The 28,000-nt window shown below is 42.4% G+C and overlaps 1 protein-coding gene and 1 non-coding gene across 6 annotated transcripts in view; one reads left to right on the top strand and one right to left on the bottom strand.

Moving 5' to 3' along the window:
- Nucleotides 1-28,000, bottom strand: part of SLC4A5 (solute carrier family 4 member 5) — a 145,923-nt gene that overhangs the window by 98,400 nt on the left and 19,523 nt on the right. For 3 of the 5 annotated variants that reach the window (XM_054548027.2, XM_054548028.1, XM_063713590.1), the window contains exons 3-6: nt 25,194-25,242; nt 20,472-20,622; nt 14,760-14,826; nt 1,439-1,519 (exon numbers count right to left, since the gene is read on the bottom strand). In XM_054548027.2, the coding sequence (XP_054404002.1) occupies nt 1,439-1,517 (79 nt within the window). In that variant the 5' untranslated portion in view covers nt 1,518-1,519; nt 14,760-14,826; nt 20,472-20,622; nt 25,194-25,242. Of the gene's footprint in view, nt 1-1,438; nt 1,520-14,759; nt 15,251-20,471; nt 20,623-25,193; nt 25,243-28,000 lie in introns of those variants that run through there. The other 2 variants (XM_054548031.2, XM_054548029.2) reach the window with 2 other exon arrangements.
- On the top strand, nt 5,926-6,028 carry LOC112132154 (U6 spliceosomal RNA). Its single transcript, XR_002913963.1, has one exon. It is a non-coding gene; the product is annotated as a U6 spliceosomal RNA (small nuclear RNA).

Raw genomic sequence — 28,000 nt, 5'->3', positions numbered from 1 at the left:
CCAAATCTGTCTAAAGTCCCAGCTCACCCCACTGCATGCTCTTCTGGATCCCATTCTCTCCTGGATGTAACAGGGATGAAGAAAACGAAGTGGAGATTCTTATGAAGTGTGGCCTCGCTTCCTAGGGCATGGGTGTCAGAATGACTAGTTTCCCTTCTTCCTCCTCTCACCTCCCCACATCATGGTGGAACTTCCCTTCCCTACACTGCATTGTCTAAGCAAGCTGCAATTTGAGATAAGCAGTAGACACTAGCACTTAGAGGTAAGTAGTTCCACTCTAAGGGCTTAGCATATTTGGGTCTTCCAACAAGTTCCTACTCTCCACCCTTGAGGCCAGGAATGGAAATGAAAAGAAGCAGGTATATCAGAAAGGCCCCAACCCAAGAGGCAGCTGCCCTGGGTGCTCCCTGGCTTGTCCTTTACTTGATCTGTGGCCATCCTGCTTCTCTGGGACTCGGTGAACTCATCTGTAATGTGGGAATGAAAATCCTTTCTCTACCAAACTGGCTCTGAAAAGACAGAATGGGATCATGTATAAGAACATGATTATGCAAATTGTAAGGGGCTATACACAGGAAGAGTATACTTATTAAAGAAATCAGAGGAGATGGCTGTCAAAAAACTATTTTACTTTCTGTTCTGAATCTAAATTGTCCCATCTTTTCCTGGCTTCTGTCATAATCAAAAGAGCACGGTGATTTAGCTGGTGAACTGTGGGGAGTGGCTTGCCCTCCCCCAAGTCTACATTCTCCTTTGTGGCTCTGCAGGACCTCTCCTCTCACTGTAAGTATCTTGCAATTTGGCTCAGGACTTGTGCCAAGTTCTCCTAGCAACTCTTTAGGGCATTTTTCTTGCGACAGCTCCAGAGTGGCTCTACACATTCTGCAGCTCGCCGAGCCTCTAGGTGCGCAGCGAGGTTGGTATTTTCCTTCAAGTGGGGCTGGGGTAACGACGGCAGTAGCCGCCCATCTGACTACCTTTTCATAAGCCCCATGACTTCTTCTCTGTAGTGTGTAGGAGGCTTCGGGCCTCTAAAGTCAGCAATTCTGGAGCAACAGAAATACCTGCCACCCCAACATCCTCTTGCACTGGTTTTAATTGAGCTGTCAGTTTGGGAATCTATTAATATAAAATGTTGATATTTGGCATTTATTATGGTTTGCAGATCTTGTAAAATTAGGTGAGTTACATTTTGTGTTGGGGAAGCTATATTCTAATCCACATAGGCAAAGTGGCAGTTTCCTGTCTCCAGCCTGACCATGCAGTCACCTGGGGATACCATGAAGGCTGGCCCCACCAGCCTCAAGGAGACACTGTGGATGAGTCAGGAAAAGGGACCTGCTCCCTAGACTCCCCTGCTGAAAGAGCTGTCATAAAGACATCCAGAGAATTGTCAGTGCCTCCTGAGATTTGCATCAAGTCCTCAAAGTGACCTCACCTTTCTGATCCGGAAATCTCCTCCTGTGGTTAGTGTGGTCCAGCTTTCCTACCCCAGCCTTCTCCTCCTTCACCTTCATGACTATAAAGTAAAAGGAACACAGCCTCAAAACGTATACATTAAAAAGGGTAGGATTTCAAGGAGAAATGGTCAAATCCACAGTCATAATGGGAGATTTTAATACAGATAAAAAACTAAGACAAAAGGACATATAGCCGGGCGCGGTGGCTCACACCTGTAATCCCAGCACTTTGGGAGGCTGAGGCGGGTGGATCACCTGAGGTCAGGAGTTCAAGACCAGCTTGGCCAATACAGTGAAACTCCATCTCTAATAAAAATACAAAACTTAGCCAGGTGTGGTGGCATGCGCCTATAATCCCAGCTGCTAGGAAGGCTGAGGCAAGAGAATCTCTTGAACCCGGGAGGTGGAGGTTGCAATGAGCTGAGATTGCACCACTGCATACCAGCCTGGGGAACACAGCAAGACTCTGTCTTAAAAAAAAAAAAAAAAAAAAAAAAAAAGGGACATATAAACAAATTGAAGAATAATTTCCAACAAGTAGAGAACACACTTCCTTTTCAAGTACAAATGACACATTTACAAAGAGAGCACATATACTAGGTCACAGAAAAGCCTCAGAAAAGTAAATTTATTATGCTTACATAATAATATATATATAAGTAATACATTATGCATATATATATATATGCGCCAGGTGTGATGGTGTGCTGTAGTCCTAAGCTACTTGGGAGGCTGAGGCGGGAGAATCATATGAGCCCAGAAGTTTGAGGCTGCAGTGAGCCATATATGATTGTGCTACTGCATTACAGCCTGGGTGACAGAGTGAGACTCTATCTCTACGAAAAAGAAAAAACAAAAGCAATCTATGTAAGACTAATCAGAAGAAAACAGAATATTTTTAAGTAAACAACAGTAGGACTGAAAAAGGCACATAAAATATAGTTGAGAATTTAAAAATTATAATATAATTCCATTAAAAAATTCATGCCAATTTTAAAATTTAAATAATAAGAATAGTTAACATTGCTATGCGCCAGACACTGTTTTAAGTACTTTGCATGTATGATTTAATTGAATCTTATCAACAATCCTATGACATAAATAACATTATTATTCCCATTTTACAAATGAGGAAACCCAGACACAGAGAGCTTAAATGACTACCCACATGGAAAAACAAATCTGGACAATCTGTTTCTGGAAATATAGCCCTCAGCCACAAGGCTAATACATGGATACTTCACTACAAAAATAATAGAAGTATCAAAATTGACTTTTAAAAAATTAGAAAACCTAAATTAAGCAATAACAATTAAAATGATTGTAGGAAAGACACCACAATCAGTCATGTATTGATAATTATTGAAGCTAGGCTATGCTACAAAAGAGTTGTAAAAAAAAAAAAAAAAAGAGTTGTAAACTAAAAATAAAATCCTAAGCCTCCCCACCAACTGAACAGACTCCCTCTTGGCCAAGGGGATCCCAGAGATACATTAAAAACTGAAATCCTGGCCAAGACAGGATAGGAGATCAGACACACCTGGTTATATCCTCTCCCTTTTGCAGTGTTAGACATAAATGACCAGCATTTATGTTAAAATTGAGAATAAGACTGACAGAACAGACCCTTTATGGCAATAAGGTACCAAACTGTAAACAAGACCTAAAGCCAGGCCAGGCAAGGGTTAAGTCATACACACCTACACTTGAAGAATAAACTGTGTCCTAACTGCCACACGGTTTTTCTTTTCCTCTAGCAGCTAAGCAAGCACTGGCGTTGAGACAAGCAATATTAGAACAATTTGCAGCACATCTACCAGCAGATGCTGACTAACCAACCCCCTGCTCCATAAGCCATAACTATAGCTTTGATTGGACAAAAGACTGACTTTAGTAACTTCCTCCTGATAAGAAGATCATGAACCATGGACTGGTTCTGGTCAGTTTACAGAGACTGTGTACTTGAACACATTTGTGTCCTACAAAGACCTTCTAACGTATAATGCCTAATGTAATACATTTAAATGTTATGGCTCCATCCCAAGGTGAACATGGGCGTGTGTAATATGCATGTTTGTTCAATACACATGCATCAGGACCACCTTCATGAATATTCATAGATCCTCCTGTAACCTATTGAATATGCATGTTTAGCCAACCCAGTCAACTTAAATTCCTGCCTTACCCCTCCTCCTTCGAAGTGCCTGTCTCTGATCTAACCCCGAGGCTATGGTTCCCAGCCTGTAACATGGCCACCTTGCAGGCTGTAACCCTTTACAAGAAATAAAGTCTTCTCTCCAAATGCATAGATCATGTGATTTTTAAGTTAACAGGGTCATCATCATTTATTTTACTTTTGTTGTGTTTGAAAATTTTTCTATAATGCAAACAAAAATAAACACCAGGAACAGATAGTTTTTTAAAATGCTTTATCTGAACCTTCAAGGATTAGACAGGCTCTACATATACAAAATGTTTCTCAAAGATAGAAATAGGACATTAGAGGCAATAGGGACATCTCAAGACCATGATGTAGAGCGGGCTGAACACAGGGGAGATGGTGGAAAATCTTCATAAGGAGTTCTGAGTTTAAATCCTCAGGTCTCTCTTCTAGGCTCTAGTCTCCTATAATGCCCTTTCTACTCAGAATATGGAGGGGCCCTGTAGGAGACTAAAGCCTAGGACAGAAGATCCCGGGACAGCTGAGGGCAAAAAGGAGTAATTTCACTGGGGAAACAAAAAGGAGTTAAGTAAATGCAGTTAGCCCCTCAGCCCTTTGCCTGCTGGACTCCTAGAACCCTAATGAAGTTTAGGCCCTCCAGGCAGGACACTGGAGAACTTCCAGATTCCAACATTTTGGGGACCTCTGACAAAATGGCAAGGGCTGCATCCAATTGCCCACTGTAAGTCTATCATTCAACAAGTCCAGCCTGGCCACATGGCAGCTGTTTGGCAGCTCCACTTCAAAACATGAACAGCCAGCCAAGAATCACCAGAATGACAGATACCAAAACAAACAGGAAAAGAAAAAGTCCAAGGAAACAGGAGCAATGTAGGCAGCCAAAGAAACCATTAAAACTGCATAGTAGCAAATGTCACAAAAGCAAAAATAGACAAATCGCACTTAATTAAACTAAAAAGCTTTACACAGCAAAATAAACAATGAACAAAGTAAACAGACAACCTACAGAATTAAAAAAAAATTGCACACTGTGCATGTGACAAAGAGCTAATATCTAGAATCTGTGAGGAACTCAAACAATTCAAAAAGAAAAAAACAAATAATCCCATTAAAAAGTGAGCAAAGGACATGAACAGATATTTGACAAAAGAAGACATATAAATGGCCAATAAACATATAAAAAATGCTCAATATTGCTAATCATCAGAGAAATGCAAATTAAAACCACAATGAGATACCATCTTACACCAGCCAGAATGGCTATTATTAAAAAGTCTAGGCCTGGCAAGGTGGCTCATGCCTGTAATCCCAGCACTTTGGGAGGCAGAGGTGGGGGGATGGCCTGAGGTCCAGAGTTCAAGACCAGCTTGGCTAACATGGTGGAACCCCGTATCTACTAAAAATACAAAAATTAGCCGGGTGTGGTGGTGCACGCCTGTAATCCCAGATACTCAGGAGGCTGAGGCACTGGAATCGCTTGAACCCAGAGGGCGGAGGTTGCAGACCGAGATTGTGCCACTGCACTCCAGCCTGGGCGACATAGTGAGACTCTGTCTCACAAAAAAAAAAAAAAAAAAAAAGTGTCCAAAAATAACAGATGTTGGCCAGGCCACAGAGAAAACATGCACTGTTGGTGGGAATGTAAATTAGTACAACCTTTATGGAAAACAGTATGGAGGATTCTCAAAGAACTAAAAATAAAACTACCATTTGATCCAGCAATGCCACTACTGGTATATGCCCAAAGGAAAAGAATCATTATATTAAAAAAGATACCAGCACTTGTATGTTTATTGCAGCACTATTCACAATAGCAAAGATATGGAATCAACCTAAGTGTAATCAATGGAGGATTGGATAAGGAAAATGTAATATATATATTACATTACATATATATATAATGGAATGCTACTCAGCCATAGAAAATGAAATCATGTCTTTTGCAACAACATGAATGAAACTGGAGGCCATTACCCTCAGTGAAATAACTCAGAAACAGAAAGACAAATTCTGTATGTTCTCACTTATAAGTGGGAGCTAACAATTCGTACACATGGACATGTAGAGTGAAATAACAGACACTGGAGACTCCAAAAGGTAGGAGGGTAGGAGGAGGGTGAGGGTTGAAAAGTGACCTATTGGTACACTGTTCACTATTCGGGGGATGAGTACACTAAACTCAAACTTCACCACAATGAAACATATGCATGTAAGAAACCTGCATTTGTACTCCCTAAATATATATTTAAAAATGTTTAGGTTCTTTAAAAAACTATGTAGCTGGTGCTCACTTTAGTAGCACATATACTAAAATTGGAGTAATAAAAGATAAGCATGACCCCTGTACAAAGATTACAAAACAAAGACAAAAACAAAGATAGTTAATATCTTCAAGGAGATTGTCATAGGTTTGTTTAATATAGTTGCTTTCTTGGCATCCAGTTTTTGGCCTGACATAAGTTGTTTGAAACCCAATTAGTTGTATTCCTTTGGCCTAGTTAAAACTTCCCCTCCCCATGTGATTGTTTGCAATATAGCACATTCTCTCTCTCTCTTTCTTTCTTTCTCTCTCTCTCTCTCCCCCCATTCACTGATTGAACATCCTACCGCCTCTTGACTTCCCATCAGCCACCCCTAACCTCTCTGAGATCTGTAAGTAAATAAATTTCTTCTGTTTTATGCATTTTGGTTTCATTTTGTCTCACCTGACCACCTAAACCTTACTCTCCTCCTGGTTAGAGCTCTCCTAGAAAGTGGCTATCTTGGTTTCTGGCTACTCTCCAGAGACAGCTCTCAAGACCAAATTAGAGGAAATCACAACAGAGACAAGAAAAGACATTGTATTCATGACAACAAGAAAAGCAGAATGCTATAAACCTATGAATCTGTAAGTTTTTAAAGAATAAGACAGAACTTTTAGAAATTAAAAATACCTTAGAAGAAAATTTTCAATAAAAGACTTGGAACATAAATTTGAAGGAGTATATCAGATAATAGAACACAAATAAAAAGAGATTAAACAAATACTATGACAAAACAAGAAAACCAGAGGATCAATCCAGGAAGCCCAAACATCAAAATAATAGGAGTTTCCAAAAGAGAGATAAAAAAATAGTGGAGAGAAAATTATCAATGAAATAACATGAGAATACTTTCCAGAACTGAAAGATTTGAATTTTCTGATTGAAAGAACTTTCAATCAGCTCAGAAAAAAATAATTTTTAAAAAATCCACTCCAAGTCACATCATTATGAAGCATTAGGACTTCATGGATAAAGAAATCTTAAAAACTTCCAGAAAAAAATAAGTCACCTACCAAGAATCTGAAACAAGAACTGACATCAGATTTCTCAATCACTACAGTGGAAGCTACAAGACAATGAAGTCATGCTTCCAAAAGTGAGACAAAATTATTTCCAACCTAGAATTCCAGTCTCAATCAAGCTATCAATCAAGTGGGAGGGTAGAATAGGGGCATTTTCAGACATAAACTATCTCAAAAATTTACCTTCGATGCACCTTTTTTTTCAGGAAGTGACTCTAGCAAGATGAAGGACTTGCACTAAGAAAGAAATTAAGTCTGGGAAACGGGATTCACCACAAAAGATAGGCAAAGGAAAGTCACCGGAGAAGAACCCTGCAGCAGTCCAGAGAGCAACAGGCACATCTTAGAGCAGGCTCTGGACAGGTTGTCTTCAGGAAAAAAACCTGGATCTGAAAAATGGTCTTGATGTGTTTGACTGTTGCAAGAGGATACAAAAAGTCTGTCAAGAATAATCATAGAAAGGAAAAGTAATCATGATACACTATACTCAACTGTGAGTAATATTTACATAGTCAAAATAAATCAAGTGAGTGTTAATTTTCCTGAAAATAGCAATAGAAACAGGGTTGATATTCCACCAATATGCATTGGTATGGCTGCTATTTATGATTGGTGTCCATTTTTAGTGATCAGGTATTCATTTTGGTTGGTCAATGTCAGTGCCATGTTGGTTGTTAAATATTTTGAATATCACCACTGGATGTAACTATTTGGGGAGTATAAAACACCTGTGGAGGATGCTGCTAGCCACTTCCCTGATGCCCATTCCCCTTTCTGCTCTGACTTTCTGACTTCTGCTCCAGCCACAGTAGCACTATGGCCAACTAAAAATAAACTTCCCTCAGACGCTCTTCAGCTTTCTCTGGCTGAAGAGCTACAGGAGAAAGAACCTGAGGAAGGAGTCCTTTCCTAGATAAAACATTTTCAGAAGAAAGCCTCTTCACTTTTCCTTCTTCTTCCTTCCTGGATAGAGTTGCCAGGTTTAGCAAATGAAACTACAGTTTGCCCAGTTAAATTTGAATTTCAGATAACAACAAATAACTTTGAGTATATGTTCAGCACAATATTTGGAATATACGTCCTAAAAATTACATGTTGACAAAGGTGACCCAGATGTGGTTACTGAAAACCACACCTGGGTCATATGACAAAGGACTCTCGGAAAGTAAGTTTTTACTGGGAAAATAATATTGAGTCTGTCAGTAAGGGAAAAAGGGAGAAAGGGCATTGGTTGGTCATCTAGCATGTCTCCTACACTGTCCAACATCCATTCCCTCTTCTGCTTGCCTATTTACAAAACTCCATTTTGTTCAGGTAGAGACACAGGGCCCTTGATTGCCAGTAGTCACCTTCCCTAGGCTCAGGCATGAGCTGGGATCTATATAAACCATTCACGGTATTCTGGTTGCCCTTAGCCAGTCACTGAGTTTAGGAATAGTCATGTGACCCTATTCTAGCCAATGAGATTTATGTGGAAGTCCACTGGGTAAGACTTCCAGGAAAGCTTTTATTTTCCTGATTGAAAGTGACACAGTTGGAATGCACAGTTTGTCCTTTACCCTCCTGCTTTCTTGCACAGGACCTTGAGACTTTGAGATAATGCAGCCATCCTGCAACAATGAGGTGACAGGTATGACGACCAAAGGCACAGGCTAAGAATAAGGCAGAAGGATAAGATAAATCTGGGTTCCTGAGAATATCACTGAGCTCTGGACTGCTTATCCCTGGATTTCCTGTTATCTGAAAAAAAAAAAATCTCTATATTTAAACTGCTAGCCAACTTTTATGTTACTTTTAGCTGAGGACTTCCTAACTGACACATAATGGATGACTATGGACAGTTGAAATTAATGAACTAGATTTTTATGTATTTATTAACATGTATAAATCTCAAAAACATAATGAGAAAAAAAGGAAGTTGTAAAAGAAAATGATATTATTTACATAAAACTTTAAAACAAACAAAACACTACCAATATTGATTATAGTTACATTTATAAGTAATAAAATCATAAAATTATGCAGAGGAATGATACACACCAGCTTCAGGTTACTTCTGGGGAGGGATAAAGTTAATGATGCTTGATGATCTTTGGTATTTTGGATAGATGTTAGATATACATGTAGATATGAAATGAATATGATAAAATGTTAACATCTGTTAATTCTGGACAGTAATATATCAATATCTGTCATATTGTACACATTCGAGGTATTTTATTATTAAATTTTTAAAAGTATTTTTAAAAATAACTAAGAGGTCTCCCCAACACTATGAAATAATAGTCTCAGGCAAAATGGGTCAACTGACCACTCTGCACAGAAAATAACTGGGAAAAAAACTCCTCACACTTTGCTAGATCATTATGAAATTTTAGAACAGTGACTATGAAGAAAAGAAAGATCCTAAAAACTTCTAGAGTAAAACAATCAGAAACAGGTCACCTGTCAATGAATAGAAATCAGACTAGCAGAAGACTCCTCCTCAGCAAGTTAAATAAGAGAAGATAATGGGCAGGGTGCAGTGTCTCACATCTGTAATCCCAGTACTTTGGGAGGCTGAGGCGGGTGGATCACCTGAGGTCAGGAGTTCAAGACCAGCCTGGCCAACATGGTGAATCCCCGTCTCTATTAAAAATACAAAACTTAGCCGGGTGTGGTGGCACATGCCCGTAATCCCAGCTACTTGGGAGGCTGAGACACGACAATCATTTGAACCCAGGAGGTGGAGGTTGCAGTGAGCTGAGATTGTGCCACTGCACTCCACCTAGGTGACAGAGTGAGACTCTGTCTCAAAAAAAAAAAAAAAAAAAGAGAGAGAGAGAGAAGATAATGAGCAAAGCCACCCAAAATCCAAGGGAGAATGTTTCCAACCTAACATTCTCCACCCAGCCAAACTACCAGTCCAGAGTAGGGGTAGAAGACATTTCCAGACATGTAAAAAATCATTTTACTTCTCTTTCATAACTTCCTAGGAAGTTCTTTAAAAAAGTTACCCATCATTAATCAAGAAAGGGAAGACAATAAGATGTAGGAGAGAGTGGATAAAATCAGAATAATGAAGAGCAGTCCCCAGATGACAGCTGTGTCCTCAAAAATCAATCAGTCCTCAAAAGAGCTAGAAAATGAGGCTTCGGAAGGAGCCACCCAAGGAAAAAATGAAATGTAAAAGATTTGATACACTCTTGGAGATTTTAGAACAACTCAAGAAAGTGACAGAAAATGCAAAGAAAAAAGATAGCAATTAGAAATACCAGGGAAAAATTAAAACTCTGCAAGGAAGAAAATGTGATCATGGCATGTAATCATGAGTATAAACACTGATTTTTGAATGAACTAAAAATGGTGATGATATTCTACATTGGGAGGATAAAAAAGAGATGTCTGTGGTTGTAAGATAGTTAAATATTCACTTGTAAGTGGCTAATATCTAACTTCAATAAATAGCAGGAATAATTATTACTATCATTATTATTAAAAGGTAGCCAAGAGAAAAAGCTAAAAGAATTCCTAGTGGTTATCTTTGGGAAGTGGAACTGTGGCATATGGAGGAAGCTGGAATGGAGTTCCATTGCTTTTTATGGAAAGCGCTTACATGTGTTAATTGATTTTTAAATTATAGCTTTTTTATTTTAAACATTTTAAAGTAAATAATTTAATATGCCATGTGTTCCTACTTTATGTGATAATTGTATCCTTGAAAATTAATGGTTAAATCTATTTGTTCAAAGTGAATCATGTTTAAAATATTTAGCAGAATTACACAACAAAGAACCCTTTAAGGCAGTGGTTCTCAAACTTGAGCGTGCATCATAATACCTAGAAGGCTGCTTTCTGTTTGTTTTCTTGGAGTTGGGGTCTCGCTTTGTCACCCAGGCTGGAGTTCAATGGCGCAATCACAGCTTACTGCAGCCTCCAACCTCTGGGCTCAAGCAATCCTTCCATCTCAGTCTCCAATGTAGCTGGGATTACACGTGTGAGCAGCTCCAGAAAGCTTGTTAAAATAGATTGCTGAGTCTCATCCCCAGAGTGCCTGATTCCATAGCTCTAGGTTGGGGCCTGGAAGTGTACATTTCCAACAAGTTCCCAGTTGCTGCTGATGATGCTGATCCAGGGACCACATTTAAAACTTCTATTTTAAGAAAGTAACTCCCAATTTATATTTTTTATTAAATTGGGTCAGTTGGTGATTTTTAAAAAGCTGATATCTTCCTACTCCAGTATGGTGTGAAGAGTACAGAGAAGCTGAGTAACAGATTTCTTTTCCCATAGAGAACCACCTTCAAATGTCTTAGGGGGAGACTCCATGTCTCCCCAAGCCTCTGCAGGAAAGGCCATGTGACCCAGCCTGGCCAAACACACCCCATTCCAGCCACAGAGACTGGTTCAGGAATGATCCCATGTCCTTAACTGGGCCAATCAGAATTCTTCCCAGGACATTTCTGCTTGATTCATCCAAAAACTCTGCTCACTCTGGCAATGCTAAGCTGATAAGCTTAGAAGTTACTATTTTGCCTGTCACATGGAGGGAAGCATTCAAGAAAAGTAAAGAAACACAGTCCAGATAACACTGTGACTCCCTTAGTCAGTTAATTTTGAACTGTCCTTCTCAGTTATGTTGAGCTGTTAAACTCACTTTATTTTTTCTCATGTTTGAGTTGGATTTCTCATGTTTGAGTTCGGTTTCTCATGTTTGCAATCACAAGTGCCTGACTAATGAAAATGAAATAGAGCTTTCCAACATGATTTTAAAATGTGTTATTTCCTATTCGAAGTACTATGGATTCTCAGATTGGAAAACAAATGAAAGTTTGTTGGAAAAATAATGAAATGCCCGGTTGTCACTGACAAATGACAATACATATGCAAACATAGATGAGAGCTCTACAAACTATAGAAGTATGGAGCTATAATGTAGCTATAATATTCAGGTAGATGCATACCTTCCAGTTCTGGACTAGCTAAGACCATTCCTGCCTCATCTCCTCTGTGCTAGGTCCCAACTTCTCACAACTTGAGAGAAGCTCCCTCCCAGGAATATGCAGAAATAGAAGAACCCAAACTCCCTGAGATGATCTTCAAAGGAGTCCATCCATCTGAAGCTGAGTGTTGGCCCTGGGGAAGTGTTTGGATTAGCTCTGCTCTGACTGGCAACTATACTGCCCACCATAAAAGTCCCAGCCTAACTCATGAAACAGAATTTCTACCTCCAGCATTTCATATAATGTGTATTAGTTGAATGTCAGGTATTTTGCTTTCATCATCTTATTTAATCCTCACTATAATTCAATGAGGTATATGATTTTCACCCACATTTTATAGATCAGTAAATGAAGACTAAGAGTTAAGTGATTTGTCCTGGATCACAGAACCAGCCATGGTGGAGCCAGGGTTCAAATTGGATTCTTTTTGATTCTCAAACCTAAGGAAAGAAGGAAGAAGGAAGGGAGGGGAGGGGACAGGAGGGGAGGGGAGGGGGGAGGGGAAGGGAGGAGGGGAGGGGAGGGCAGGGAAGGGGGAAAGGGAAAGGGGAAGGGGAAGGGGAAGGAAAGGAAAGGAAGGGGAAGGAAAGGAAAGGAAAGGAAAGGAAAGGAGGGGAGGATGAAGGGAGAAGGAAGGGAGAAGGAAGGAGGGAGAAAGATGAAAGAGAAGTAAAGATGTGAGAAACAGAGGGGGCCTGGTATGGGTTACTGACAGTCTTCCACTTCTGGGTTCCAGGCCCTTCCTGAGGCCTGGCTGAACTCCCATCCACAAGACTTCCCTAGTATTATAGTAAGTCCCTCCTTGGTAAAAAGGAATTTGATGTTTAAAAAAATAAAAATTTTTTAAAAACCCTCTTTTCTCTTCAACTAGCTTCAGCTGATTTGAGTTACTTGTATCCCAAGAGTACTAACCAGTACAATCATCCACTACAATATCTTGCCAAAGGAATTGTGCTAGCAACACATCAGCCTCTGGCATGCAGCAAATGAAAGGATTTGTAACACCAGTCTCTCCCCTGCCCAACTAGCTCACTGTTATTCCCCCATCCATCTTTAGATCATAGATCGCCTTGGTGTTGAGCATGGCTTTACAGTAAGGGAACACACAAAATTCTCTTCTGTCCTGAGTCAAAAGTCACTTTCTATTTCATTGCCCCTACCACTAGCCTGGAATCACATCTGGGATCCCTGAGAATCCAAAACCCTACTGACAAAATCAACACCTGGGCCACGTGCAGTGGCTCACGCCTGTAATCCCAGCACTTTGGGAGGCCGAGGCGGGTGGATCACGAGGTCAGGAGTTCGAGACCAGCCTGGCCAACATGGTGAAACCCTGTCTCTACTAAAAATACAAAAATTAGCCAGGGGTGGTGGTGCACGCCTGTAATCCTAGCTACTCGGGAGGCTGAGGCACGGCAATTGCTTGAATCCAGGAGGCAGAGGTTGCAGTGAGCTGAGATGGCACCACTGCACTCAAAAACAAAAACAAACAAACAAACAAAAAACACCTTAAGCCTGTAAGACCAAGGATCAGAGTGCTATCCTAGCAAATAGACACACAGGGGTCCTTGCCCAAGCAGCCTGCATGCCCAAAGCAGCAAGGAGGTGGTGACACAGCTAGCTTTAAAGATGTATGACACATTTTAGTTATCAGAGCCCTTGTGATAGAATCATCTGGTGTTTAGGTGCCCACCCCTTCCCTATCCACAAGGGCACATCAATTCAATCCAACAAATCCTTATTGAATATCCACTTTGTTCCAGATATTTGCACTAGACACTGGGAACAGAACAAAATAGTTTAATTACTAGGGAAGAAGAGTAAAGCATAGTAATGAATCCTTAAGATTAGACATTCATGTCTCTGGGAAAAAAGGTAACTAGTAAAAAGGTTGTGCCACATTCACTGGTCAGCTTTTGGGGAGCTTTTCTTTCCACCCCATATTTTAAGCCACTTGACCTTGATATCTAAGAACTCTAGACCAGCCAACATGGTGTCTGATGCACCCTTCTGACAGCCCAGAGTATTTCAGAAAAGGACTTCCCCAAGGGCTTATCTGGGATTATTTTGTGAACTGAATCGACAAGAATGACATGGGGTCATGCTGGGCTTTAGAAAGCTAAGCTAGAAGCCAGGGAAAGGCTACCCTCTCAACCCGTAGCTTGTCCATTGCTTTGGGGCCCTGCAGACTGAAACACCCACGCATGCTCCAGGAGAGAAAGGACAAAACAAACAAATATCCCTAAGAAAACTAGCAGTAGCAAAACCAGGTACCGTATCCAAAACCTAAAAACAAAAATGTGTAATGAAAGGAGACTAGCCATTATTCTGTTTCTATCCTGAAATGCTACATTAGCAGATATAATTTATTTTCCCATGGTTTTCTGGGAAAGAGGTAAGTCTCAGGGTTTTTGCTACTTCATAAATATTTCAGCCAGTCTAACACATTTGACAAAGACAACAGAAATTTACGTGCCTAGAAGAGAAAGATTCAGTTCTATTAGATGAGAACAAGATAGAACTAACTTACCACAGTGTTAGACAGAACAAGTTTCCTGTCATTTCTGTTAATTTGGAGTGGTTTTGCACCCAAAAACCTCAAGGCCAGGGTGATAAAAACAGTATAATTTTTAAAGGAAAGTCAAATATTCTATAGTCATTTGGAAGATTTGCCCAGCTTTCCTGGTATTCTCCTCTTCACTGTGTGTGAAGCTTACTCTTAAATACTCTGTGTTCATGCTATGAAACACATTTTCCCTTATCTGCATAGCTCTGTCTACTTTCTCTGAAGCTTCCAACTGCAAACTTACCTTCGTGTTCTTAGCTCTGGAAACCAGGATCCAAATCCCAGGGAGGCCAGAACCACTTGCTCTGTTCCTGTTGGGTGGCAAGAAGGGCTCTCTGTGGTTTCCAGGCTGAACAGTATTTGGGGCATTGGAGATTGACTTCTGAGGCTCAGTGGCAGCCAGCCATGTGACCAAGGTGGGGGGAGGGACGCTCCTGCAGGGTCAGGGATGGATGCCTGGTTGACTGACAGACCAGGGTATAGCAGGGTCTGAATATAGCTGGCCATGATCATAGGCAGATGCCTTTGCTCTAAATTTCTTCTTGAATTTTAACTTGGTGGTCTTTTTATGGCAGTGGTATATTCCAGCCTTGATTCTGAAATGCTATTTTTATCTCCCTGCATAGTTTTTAATCCAGATTCTTTTTGGATTCTGTCTTGGAGGGATGTTAGAGCTGGAAGAGAACTTGGAGAATCCAGCCCTATCTCAAGGTTGCCCACTTTATACAATGAAAAATTGGGGCCCAGAGAGGGGCAGTGGCATTTCCAGGAACCTACAGATATGTGGGCCTGTTGTTACATACTGGGATGACCCCAGTTGGCTCAAAATTACAGCTCACTTTAATGTCACCAACTTTTAAGTTGTTAGAGCTTTGAGGACTGCTGAGATGTCGATAAAGGATCTTATCACATTGCAAGTACCTAAATGTTCAGCTGTCATATTAGGGCATGGCTTGGAAATAGTGGCAGTCTGTACTTGTGGTACAGACTGCATCTTTACCATCTAACTTTACCATGAGTTAGAGTTTAGGCATCTCTAACTCAATCTTTGTAAAATGCTCCAAGGTGATCTTTTTGGAGAGATCAGGTGATACCAAAAGCTAGAGACATTTTTTTTTTAACCTCAAAGACCTTGAAGACCTCTCTAGACTACAGCGATGCAGGTAGGCTCCTAGTTCACACCTGTCTCTCCAGCCAAAAGGATGGCTGCTGACTCTCTGCTGACAAAAGGAGAGGTGGTAGGAATGATGGAGAAAATGATAGAGGCAGAGGTGTTGGTTGTAGAAGTAGCAGTAAAATGGTGGCAATGTAGATGAAGGTGTAAAGTGTAGGTGAAGTTGTGAAGTACAGATGCAGGTGATGAGGTATAAATGGAGATGTGGGGTATAGATAGAGGTGTGAGGTGTAGATGGAGGTAATGAAATGTAGATAAAGATGGTAAATTGGCTGGATGTGGTGGCTCACGCCTGTAATCCCAGCACTTTGGGAGGCTGAGGTGGGCAGATCACCTGAGGTCAGGAGTTCGAGACCAGCCTGACCAACATGGAGAAACCCCATCTTCACTAAAAATACAAAATTAGCTGGATGTGTGGTACATGCCTGTAATCCCAGCTACTCAGGAGGCTGAGGCAGGAAAATCGCTTGAACCCAGGAGGCGGAGGTTGCAGTGAGCCGAGATCGTGCCACTGCACTCCAGCCTGGGAGACAGGGCAAGACTCCATCTCAAAAAAACAAACAAATAAACAAACAAAACATGGTGAGGTGTAGATGGAGGTGGTGTGAGATGTAAATGGAGGTGTGAGGTGTAGACAGAGATGATGAGGTGTATGTAGAGAGAGGTGGTGAGGCGTATATGGTGGTGTGGGGTGTAGATGGAGGTTCTGAGGTATAGATGGTGGTGTAAGGTGTAGATGGAGATGGTGAGGTGTATATGGAAGTGATCAGATGTAGATGGAAGTGTGAGGTGTAGATGGGGTGTGAAGTGTAGATGGAAATGTGATATGTGAATGGAGGTGGTGAGGTTTACATGGAAGTGATGAGATGTAGATGGAGGTGGTAAGTTGTAGACAGAGGTGTGAGGTGGAGATGGAGATGGTGAGGTAGTATATGGTGGTGTGAGGTGTAGATGGAGGTATGAGGTATACATGGGGGTGGTGAAGTGTGGACAAGGGTGGTGAGGTATAGATGGTGATGGTGAGGTATAGATGGAGGTGTGTGGTGTAGGTGTAGGTGGTGAGATATAGGTGAGGGTGGTGAGGTGTAGATGGTAGTGGTGAGGTGTAGATGGCGGTTGTGAGGTGTAGATGGAGGTGGTGATATCTAGATGGAGGTAGCGAGGTCTAGATGGAGGTGTGTGATATAGGTGTAGGTGGTGAGATATAGGTGAGGGTGGTGAGCTCTAGATGGTGGTGGTGAGGTCTAGATGGAGGTTTATGATGTAGGTGTAGGTGGTGAGATATAGGTGAGGGTGGTAAGGTGTAGATGGTGGTGGTGAGGTCTAGATGGTGGTGATGAGGTCTAGATGGAGGTGTGTGGTGTAGGTGTAGGTGGTGAGGTATAGGTGAGGGTGATGAGGTCTAGATGGTGGTGAGGTCTAGATAGAGGTATATGATGTAGGTGTAGGTGATGAGGTATAGGTAAGGGTGGTGAGGTGTAGATGGTGGTGGTGAGGTCTAGATGGAGGTGGTGATGTCTAGAAGGAGGTGGTGAGGTCTAGATGGAGGTGTGTGGTTTAGGTGTAGGTGATGAGGTATAGGTGAAGGTGGTGAGGTGTAGATGGTGGTGGTGAGGTCTAGATGGTGGTGATGAGGTCTAGATGGAGGTGTGTGGTGTAGGTGTAGGTGGTGAGGTATAGGTGAGGGTGGTGAGGTGTAGACGGTGGTGGTGAGGTCTAGATGGAGGTATGTTGTTTAGGTGTAGGTGGTGAGGTATAGGTGAGGGTGATGAGGTCTAGATGGTGGTGAGGTCAAGATGGAGATGGTGAGGTCTAGATGGAGGTGTATGATGTAGGTGTAGGTGATGAGGTATAGGTGAGGGTGGTGAGGTGTAGATGGTGGTGGTGAGGTGTAGATGGTGGTGGTGAGGTGTAGATGGTGGTAGTGAGGTCTAGATGGAGGTGGTGAGGTCTAGATGGAGGTGTGTGGTTTAGCTGTAGGTGGTGAGGTATAGGTGAGGGTGGTGAGGTCTAGATGGTGGTGGTGACGTCTAGATGGAGGTGGTGAGGTCTAGATGGAGATGTGTGGTTTAGGTGGAGGTGGTGAGGTATAGGTGAGGGTAGTGAGGTGTAGATGGTAGTGGTGAAGTGTGGATGAGGGTGTGATGTGTAGATAGAGGTGGCAAGGTGTAGATGGAGGATGTGGAGGCAGTGATAGTGATGAAGGAAGGAGTTAGAAGTCCTTGTGCATTATAGAATACAAGATTCTTGTTGCTATTATGCTGATAAACGTGGAAGAACCTGTCCTCCTTTGATTACACATGTGAAATGCTGAAACTTCACCATTAGGAGTCTGGAGAACCTTATTCTTTCAGAGCCATGGTGCCTTTAGGAAATCACTTCACCTCTCTGGGCCTCAGTGTTCTTGGAGCAGAGTTTGCTCTATTAAATGGCATTTGTTAGGGGGAAATCTACCTCTCTCCCTCCAAGCAGTTTTGCCTCACCTTATAAAGTGGGAACTTCTGTCCTTGCTGCAGCCTTGAGAAAAGTACTCTCCACTTACTGCTCTACCTCCAAACTCATGCCATCTAGCAGAGGATGAGTGGTTCGTGTGCTTGGAGAATTGGAGCACATAAAATGGGCATATGTTATGACTCAGGTTCTTCTGGGTTTCCTCCTTCTGGGAACAGCCTTCCCAGAGAAGGCCTGTGCTTCCCTCCTCTCCTCTTCTTTTCAACCTGCCCTAGGAAGGGCAGGTTCTTGCCTTGCGGGATAAGGGAGTCTTCCAGTTCTGGGTAGATAAGTTTCATTCTGAGGGAAAGAATTAGGAAGCCCAATTGTACATTCAAAACTACATTCTCCAATCAGCTTTAGCTGTCATAAATTTATTTTAGTTCCAGCTGCTGGACTTCTATATCTTATTTCTCATTTGATTCCAAGCACAGAGGGGTTGTGAACAAGTCTCATTCTCAAAGTCCAGCACTGAAGAATTAGTAAAATAGTCCACATAGACTGGGTTGGACTCAAGGATCTCTTAAGTTTCTTTCAAACTCTACTGCCCTATGATTCTACGTACCTAAGTGAAATTATCGCTGAAGCAAAATAAACATACATTGACAGTTCTGGGTCAGATGTTGGGACTCTTAATGGATAACTTCCCAAGCTCTGACTCCCTTCTTTCCTGCTTTTCAACTGGATGAAGACCTCTGATCTTCAGGCATCTTCCTCTTCTCCCTATATACCAGCTCCTCATGGCTTCACTTACTTCCCCTTCTGGTCTGGACATCATAATGAATCCTTTCCTCTCTTCTCTCATTGATACTCATAACCTCTTATTCCTGCCCTGCCAATCTCTTGGGCAAAATCAGTCCATTCGTTAACTTTTCCTCCTGCACTAAGTACTCTTTTGTCTCTGGAGAAAGCCTGTCTTCAGTGGGAGAGAACAAAGCCAATACACAGAATGGCACAGGGGTGTCCATTTGTGTGTGTGTGTGTGTGTGTGCGCGCGTGCATGTATGTGCATGAAAGAGAGAGAGAGAGATGAGGAGGGAGAGAAAGACCTAGTCCTGTGATGTGTATGGCCAACTTCATCCCTGCCCTTCCCTGTGATTTAGTTTTGTAAGCCAGAAAATGTTGAGAGAAGATACGGCTACCCTTTTCTCTCTGCTCCCTGTCCTCTGGCCTCCTTCCATGTTACAGCCAAGGACATGCCAAGTCAGCCACTCAGCTGTGGCACTGGAGTAAATGCTTGGGGGATACTGTCAACTCTTCCTCACCACCAGAGTGGTAACAGCTGAGGCTCATGCACTGGTCTTGGGGAAAGGGAAAGAACTGGCCCCAATGGTCCTCAGCCACAGGTGTCTTCCCCTGGGCATATCTGGCAATGTCTGGATCTATTTTGGTTACACTGGAGGGAAGGTCACTACTGGAGGGAAAGTACTTCTGGCCTCTAGTGGGTAGTGGCCAGAAATGCTGCTAATGTCCTACAAGGATGGCCCCCACAACAAAAAAATTATCTGACCCCAACTATCAATGGTGCCATGGTCAAGAAATCCTGGATTAGGGCATTCAGTCTCTGGTTCTAGGCTCTCACTCAGGCAAAACGAGCACTCAACATAGGCCCACCTCACTCACCAGGGATCTGCCAGGAGAGGGAGCTAAAGATTCTTAGTACAGTTGGCCCTCTATATCCACAGGTTCCTAATCCAAGGAGTCAACTAACAGCAGATCAAAAATATTTGAAAAAATAAAAATAAAAATAGAACAATAAAAAATAATACAAATACTCCCAAAATACAGTATAAAAAACTATTTACATAGCATTTACATTGTATTAGGTATTAGAAGTAATCTAGAGATGATTTAAGATAAACAGAGGATTGCATAGGTCACATTTTATGTGAAGGACTTGAGCATCTTCAGATTATGATATCTGCGAGGTGGTCCCGGCACCAATCCCATGCAGATGCTGAGGGATGACTGTTTGACCTCTGTGCCTCCATTTTCTTCAGATACCTGGCAGACAGTGATGGCTGCTCACTGGGACGGATTCCCTTCCATCTCCTGGCTAAATGCCATCTGAACCCTACCTGGGTTTGACATCTGGAAGGATTTACGTAGGTCTGACCTAGGACCATGGCATGGGGGCAAAACTCTGTGAAGAAAATAGCAGCTTCCTACCCTGGAGAGGCCTGCGGGACTTAGGCCCTTGTTAATGGGACTAAGGATTCATTTGGGGGCCCCGGCAAGCTTATCTAGAACCTTTACCCACAAGAAGTTCCCCACAGGCTGGGCAGTACTCACCACAGTATGTGCAATTTTTGGCTTCCAGATTGTTTGTGCCAAGCTTTGGCAGGTGGTACAATATTGGCTGCCCCAGATTCTTGTCTGCTTTAGCTGCTTTTGAACCGTGTCCAGGGTTGAGAAGGGAACATACTGTGATGGTGTCAGCACTCTGCAGGAAGGTGAAAAAAGGTGAGAGATATGTTAAAGAGAAGCTGAGACACTGTAAGAGGCCAAGCCCAGGTGATGCTGTGGAGGAGTTCTCTTTCTTCACCATCCCTATCTACTTCCCAATCGCTGCTGTGGCCTATGGACTTGGCTCACTCTACAGCAGCCACAACGCAAGTCTTGCTGTTCCTCTAACACCCCAGGCTCATTCCCACCTCAGGACCTTTGCACTTACTGTTTCCCCAATCTTCAGCTTGACTTGCTCCCTCGTGTATTCAACTATTTGGTCAAATGCCATCTACCCAAGAAAACCTTCCCTGACCAGCCCATCTAAAATGCCCCTCTCTGGTTGTTAACTCTGCTTTATTTGTCTAAATGGCATTTCTATTCAAAACCGCAGTATGTGTTTATTCATTTGTTCACTTTTTGTCTGTTCCTCTAATATGGCAGAAAGTTTGTCTTATTCACTGATGTATCTCTGATACCTAGAATAGAGCCTGGCTCATAAATGATTGGGTCCAAATCCTGACTCAACTAACCGTGGCATCTTGGACAACTTCTCTTTTTTTTCACTGCAATTTCCTCAACTGAAAAAAAATGCGAATAATAATTATATCTACCTCAATGGTTATCTGAACCAATGTGAAACCTTAGGTCAATGTCTGGCCCACAGGTAATAGTTAGTATTAACTAATAATATTATTATAATTATTACACCCTCAAGAAGAAGCTCACATGTGTATCCTGAGGAGGCGGGGAGGGGGATGGGCAGTATTCCTAGCAGCTTGCAGGAGCAGAGCGTCTTTTTTGCTTCTCCAGGAACCAAGTCCTGTTCTCCCCTCTTGCCTGCTCTCTGCTGCCCTCTGGAGGTCTGCAGTGGAGTCAGGCAGGGAGCTGATTAAGGGATGCCACAGATTATGTATCCTCCACGGAGAAGAATGAGACATTGCTGGATGACAGTCCCTCTACTTAAGCGAGCCAGAGCCCACGGAGGCACCTTGGGCCTTGGCAGAGCTGCCACTGGAGCCATCATTTGGCAAACACAATTGGGAATCATTGAGGCCACAGAGGAAATGTGGGTACCTAGGAACTTGTTCTTCAGACAGATCCCCAAATGGACCCAGAACCAGCATGCAGCCAAGCAAGGGCTGGCCCCTTCCTTCCCCTCTCCCCAGGCTGTACTTCCTTAGCCAAGGGACAGTTCTCTGGTCACCTCAGCCAACCTGAGCTACCCTGGAAAGCTACTTCTCACCCTGTGCCCCTGTGCCTCTCTGTCAGAGCGTATGTCACTGGCTGGGCCAAATGATCTTCATGTCAACCTAAAATAAGAGGGCTATGGAAAGACATCCCTCTAGAGACATCTGGGAGCTGATTAACTAATAAGAACTTGGAGACACCAGCACTGTCTGATCAAAAGACACAATGGAGGAAAAGATTTCATTTTCAATAAAAACAAAAACCCTAAAACATCTAGAAATAAACTCGCCTAGAAATGCATGTTTTATATGAGGACACATGGCAAAACTTTGCTAAGAAACATATAATAAGACATCATATTTCTGGATGGGAAAACTGAATAGGGCAAATATGCTTAAGTTCAGACATTTATATATATTTTAAATACAATTCCAAGGGCATTTTGAATGAAAATGACCAAAAAATCATGGCTAAAGTATGAGCTTAGAATGTATTGAGTTTTTACTATGTGCTAGGCTCAGGGCTGACAGCTTTACATACTTTACCTCAATTAATCCTCACAGCAACCTCAAGAAGTCATTTTATTTATTTATTTATTTATTTATTTATTTATTGTGGAGACAGGATCTCACTCTGTTACCCAGGCTAGAGTGCAGTGGCACTATCACAGCTCACTACAGCCTTGACCTCCCAGCCTCAAGCGATTCTCCCGCCTCAGCCTCCCAAATATCTGGGACTATAGGCAGGTGCCACACCATACCAGGCTACTTTTTAATTTTTTGTAGAGATGAGGTCTCAATATGTTGCCCAGGCTGGTCTCGAACTCCTGGGCTCAAGCAGTTCTCCCACCTCGGCCTCCCAAAGTGCTGGGATTACAGGAGTAAGCCACCACGCCTGGCTGAGGTCATTATTAATATTTATGAAAGACAGGTTGGGGAAGTGATTAAGAGCAGGAGATCACATGACTTTGGGCAAGTTACTTACAACTGTGAGAAGTGGTTTCCTCATCCGTAAAATGGGAATGACAGCAGCTATCCCATAGGTTTATGATGAGTATTAAATGAGGTCACATACATGAAACATTGAGAACAGTGCTTGGCAAGCAGAAGCACTGATATGAACTACTATTATCCTCATTTACAGACGAAGAAACTAAAGCTTAGAGAGGATAACATAATTTGCCCAAGTTCACACAGCTGATAACTGGCTGCCCTGGCCTGGGGGATGGGAGTAGGGAGTCTTGCCTACAAGATCTGAAAAATTATAAAATCATAATAGTTAAACAGGAAGCACATCTTGTATAAGATATTTTTATATGCCTTGCAAGATCATGTTCTGAAATATTAGCCAGTGCCTTCTCCAGCCTGATATTCCCTTTACCTCTCTCCCTTCCCTGCCTCAAATAGCCAGGCCATTCTGTGCTCATTGCTGCAGGGAAGGTGTGTGAAAACAGAAAGAAGAGGTAAGCAGCCTCTTTCCTTAGGGGAATAGAAAAGACTTCTGGCCTAGACCTAGACCAAAGTGTGGGAGAAAATGGTCATGAGAAAGATCAAGGTGTTCCCTGCCACTCATATCCAAGAATAATTCCCCAGGGCAAGGACAAAGGCTGGAGAGAAGTTGAGAAACATTGACTTTGCTAGGTCCTGGAGGTTGAGGTCCCAATCCCTGCTCCCTGGACTGAGCCCCACAGAGAAAGCAGCATCCCTCACAATCTGTGGATCTGAGAGCAGAGAACAGAACAGCTGCTCGGTGTATCTAGGCCAAGAGGACCCCAGGCAAGCTCCCTGAGGCTGCTTGAAGAGGTGGAGAGAGACTTTGACCTCCACAATAACCTGCAGGCACCAACGACCCAGGACCAGATGGGACAAGGATAGATGACATCAAGGGCAGGACCCTTTGTAGGTCACTGAGAGTCTAGAACCCTGCACTCCACCCCACCCCAAACCCAAAATGGAAACTGCAAAGGAAACTCAGAACTGACTGGGATTAAGGGTCAGCACCTTTTTAAAGAGGGGGGCTCAAGTATAGATGAAGGAGAATTTTATAAACAAACTAATTTTTTTACACACTTGAGTTTATGGGCTGAAACTGGTATTCTAAAGGATAAATTTTTAAGAAAATAGTGTTGGGGAAATGCACTGTTTAAAAAATCCATTTAGAAGAGGATCTTGGGCAGCGGACAAAGGCAGCAACTTAAATCATTCGCGGGGCTCAGCACATATTATTGATCTCTGCTCTGAAATTAAATGTAATTGTTCCTTAAGATTGAGCTTGAATTTACATCCCGATCTGCCTTGGACAGTAACTATCTGCCCCTGTTGTCTTGGCTTCATAATTAGTTGTGCTCCTTTCGTTCTCAAAAGGGTCCCAGTTTGAGCAGTAAATTATGTGGTTACTCTGCTTAAGATCTTTAAATGAGAGTGATCCCATGGGTGGGCTGACTCTGAACTAGGTATCGTGAAACAGAAAGTAAGGCTTTCCAGGCAGGTGTGGCTGGAGGCCAGTGGGGCCTGACATGGAGCCTCTGGAGGGCAGAGAACCTCAGCTGGATGGGAAAGGAAGGTAAGGTAAAGGGCAGGTGTGGCGTCAAGAGAGGGTCAGGTGCTTGGTAGTTAATAGGACAGTGGCGAGATCAGAGTGGAATGTCTGAATTTAATATTTCAGAGATGGAGCAGCTAAGGATAATGGTGTGGCCCAGGTTTTGACCATAGGCACAGGAGGGAGAAATGGAGGCAAATGGAGGCCTGATTGTGTCTGGGGACAGGAATTGGGCACTGGGGAGACACATGGATGGGGGTTTGTCTCTACTCTTGTACTCTTTTCAAATTTTGAATCTTGTTACTGTTTTATTTTAAAAATCTACAAGTAAAATTAAAATGCAAATTAGAGCCACAATGAAATACCATTTTTCACCTTTCAGATTGGCAGATATCAAGAAATTTTTCAACAGTGAGAGAGGAGGGCAACGAGCCCTCATACATCTACTTGCCAGTGAGATGCAGATAAGCACAGCCTCGATGGGGCTGGTTTGGCTGTATTTATATAACTTTAAAATGGACATACCTGGCCAGGTGCAGTGGCTCACGCCTGTAACCCCAGCACTTCGGGAGGCTGAGGCAGGTGGATCACTTGAGGCCAGGAGTTCAAGACCAGTCTGGCCAACATGGTGAAACCCTGTGTCTACTAAAAAAATACAAAAGTTAGCCAGGTGTGATGGCTGTAGTCCCAGCTACTTGGGAAGCTAAGCCATGAGAACTGCTTGAACTCAGTAGGCAGAGGTTGTGGTGAGCCCAGATCATGCCACTGCACTCCAGCCTAGGCGACAGAGCAAGACTCCATCTCAAAAAATAAATACATAAATAAATAAAATGGACATACCTTTTGGTAGCAGCAACTCTTTATCTGGAAGGTTATCTTACACTCCCACCTGTGGACAAAAACAGAGATGTGGTTTGGGACAGTTACTCACCTCCCTGTGCTTATGTCACAGTTGTAGTGAGAATTAAATATGATACATGGGAAGGATTTTAACAAGGGCCTGGCACATGGTAAGCATTCAGGAAATGCTGGCTGTTATCATCAGAGCATTGTTCACGGTGGCAAAACATTGGAAACAACCTGAATGTCCATGAATAAAGGACTGATTTTTAAAAAGAAAGAAAGAAAAACAAGTTTTGTCTCCACTTTGGAAAACCATGAACCTTTTAAATAGAATGAGGATATTCTTTAAATGGTGCTATGGAATGATTTTTTTAGAAATATTGTTAGGGGAGGGAGAGCATCAGGAAGAACAGCTAATATTTGCTTGGCTTAATATCTAGGTGATGGGATGATCTGTGCAGCAAACCACCATGGCATACATTTACCTATGTAACAAACCTGCACATCTGGCATATGTACCCCTGAACTTAAAATAAAAGTTGAAGAAAAAAATAAATAGATTTTTAATTTTTTAAAAAGAAATATTGTTAAGTAGGAAAAAGGGAAAGTGTAGAAGAGTGCTTATGCTTATGGTTGTCATCATGCCTGTGTAGAGGGTGCCTATGGGCACAGTATGGTCTCTCCAGGGAAGAGGTCACAGAAACTGGTTACAGTGATGCTTCCTGGGAGGGGAATTTGGAGGTCAGGGCTCAGGGGACTCTATGATTTCTTGTACCTTTTATATTGTCCACCATACAGAGGTATTCCCTATTCAAGAACAATTAAATAAATTCCACTTCCGGGTATATACCCAAGAAAATTGAAAACCAGGATTCAAACAGATAGTTATATCCCAATGTGCATATCAGCATTCTTCACAATAGCTAAAAGGTAGAAACAACCTAAATATTCATCATCAGATGGATAAACAAAATGTGGTACATACATACAATCGTGATTCAGCCTTAAAAAGGAATGAAATTCGGACACATGCTACAACATGAATGAACTTAAGGACATCACGCTAAGTGAAATAAGCCAGACACAAAAGGACAAATACTGTATGGGTCCACTTATAGAGGTACCTAGAATTGTCAGATTTATAGATACAGAAAGTAGATTAATGGCTACCAGGGCCTGGGGCAGTGAGAAATGGGGAGTTAGTGTTTAATGGGTACAAAGTTTCAGTTGGGAATGATGAAAAAGTTCTGGAAATGGATGGTGGTGATGGTTGTATTACAGAACGATGTGAATATAATTAATGCCACTGAATTGTACATTCAAAAATAGTTAAAATGGTCAATCTTATGCTTATTTTGCCATAAAAGGAAATCATTTTAATAAAAATAGTCCTTTATCACTTTGATTGGAGCTGTGTTAAATGTAGATTAATCACAAAGAGCTGTGTTGTATGAGCAACAACAAAGAACAGTCCTATCCAAAAAAGGGCTTTTGTTCTCCAAATTCTGGCATTTTCTATGCTAGGCAGGCCTGCTCTGCTTTGCTGGCTGGCTTTTTGGGGGTTCATGTTACTGAGCAGCGATGAAAGGCTGAACCAAGACCAGGGGAAGAGGGTAGCTTCATCCAAGATGGAGGAGAAATGGGCAGGAAAGAGATGAAGGGTGGGGGCAGAAGCAGAGAAATTCCCATGGGGCCATTAGGATGAGATAAATGGGGTGAGTGTAGGAAAGGAATTTCCTACAGGGGTGGAAAAAGCTGGCCTTTGAGGGGAGTAACAGAGGAGTTATAGCAGGAACCTGTAAAAGAATCACCATGTTCCACTGGTGAGCTGGAGATCACAAACATATAGTTTTCATATTCTTCTCGCCTCTTCTCTTCCAGGCAACAACCCTGATGGGGTTGAGGACCTTGGTTAGCTAAATAAGTAAGGAAGAGTGGAAACCAGGGACTCCCCATCCAGACCACCATCCACCACGGGCCTCTGTTCTTTAGCAGTACCAGAAGAGGCTCCACTCCAAGTCAAGATTGAAGTGGTATCATTAGGTAGGACTGGAAATTATAATTATTAAAATGAGACTGAGACCAAGGGTGGCTGGAACAATCTTGTGACTTGCCTAAATTTCACTCAGGGGCAAAGCAAGAGCTAGTCCCACCGAATAAATGTAAAAGAGGCTGGGTGCAGTGGCTCACGCCTGTAATCTCAACACTTTGGGAGGCCGAGGTGGGTGGATCACCTGAGGTCAGGAGTTCGAGACCAGGGTGGTCAACATGGTGAAACCCCATCTCTACTAAAAATACAAAAATTAGTTGGGCGTGGTGGTGGGTGCCTATAACCACAGCTACTCAGGAGGCTGAGGCAGGAGAATCGCTTGAACCCAGGAGGTGGAGGTTGCAGCGAGCCAATTATTGTGCCACTGCACTCCAGCCTGGTGACAGAGCGAGATTCTATCTCAAAAAAAAAAAAAAAAAAAAAAAGAGTAAATGTAAAAGAGCAGTAAGAGACAAAAAACAAGCTGCTTTCTGATTTTACCACATAAGTCATGTTTGTTCAATGGAACAGTGCACATTAGCTTTAATTGTTAATTAACACGCATCTGTTAAATAACCTTGTATCTGACTTTGGATTTTAAGCTTTCTGAGGGCAAGGACCATGTGCTGTTTAACCCTACACTGTTTCCACAGCCTGGCAAAGTGCCTCAAATTTACACAAGGGGCACTGAGGTGGCTGCTGAGTGAATTGCTGACCAAGAGGCACTGCCCCACATCAGGCAGCCCATGCCATTACTGTGCTCACACTGTGCCCG

Source organism: Pongo abelii, chromosome 12 (assembly GCF_028885655.2).
Source record: "Pongo abelii isolate AG06213 chromosome 12, NHGRI_mPonAbe1-v2.0_pri, whole genome shotgun sequence".
NCBI classification, from domain to species: domain Eukaryota; kingdom Metazoa; phylum Chordata; class Mammalia; order Primates; family Hominidae; genus Pongo; species Pongo abelii.
The sequence above is the reverse complement of the archived record's forward strand: the minus strand, read 5'-3'. Positions and strand labels throughout refer to the sequence as shown.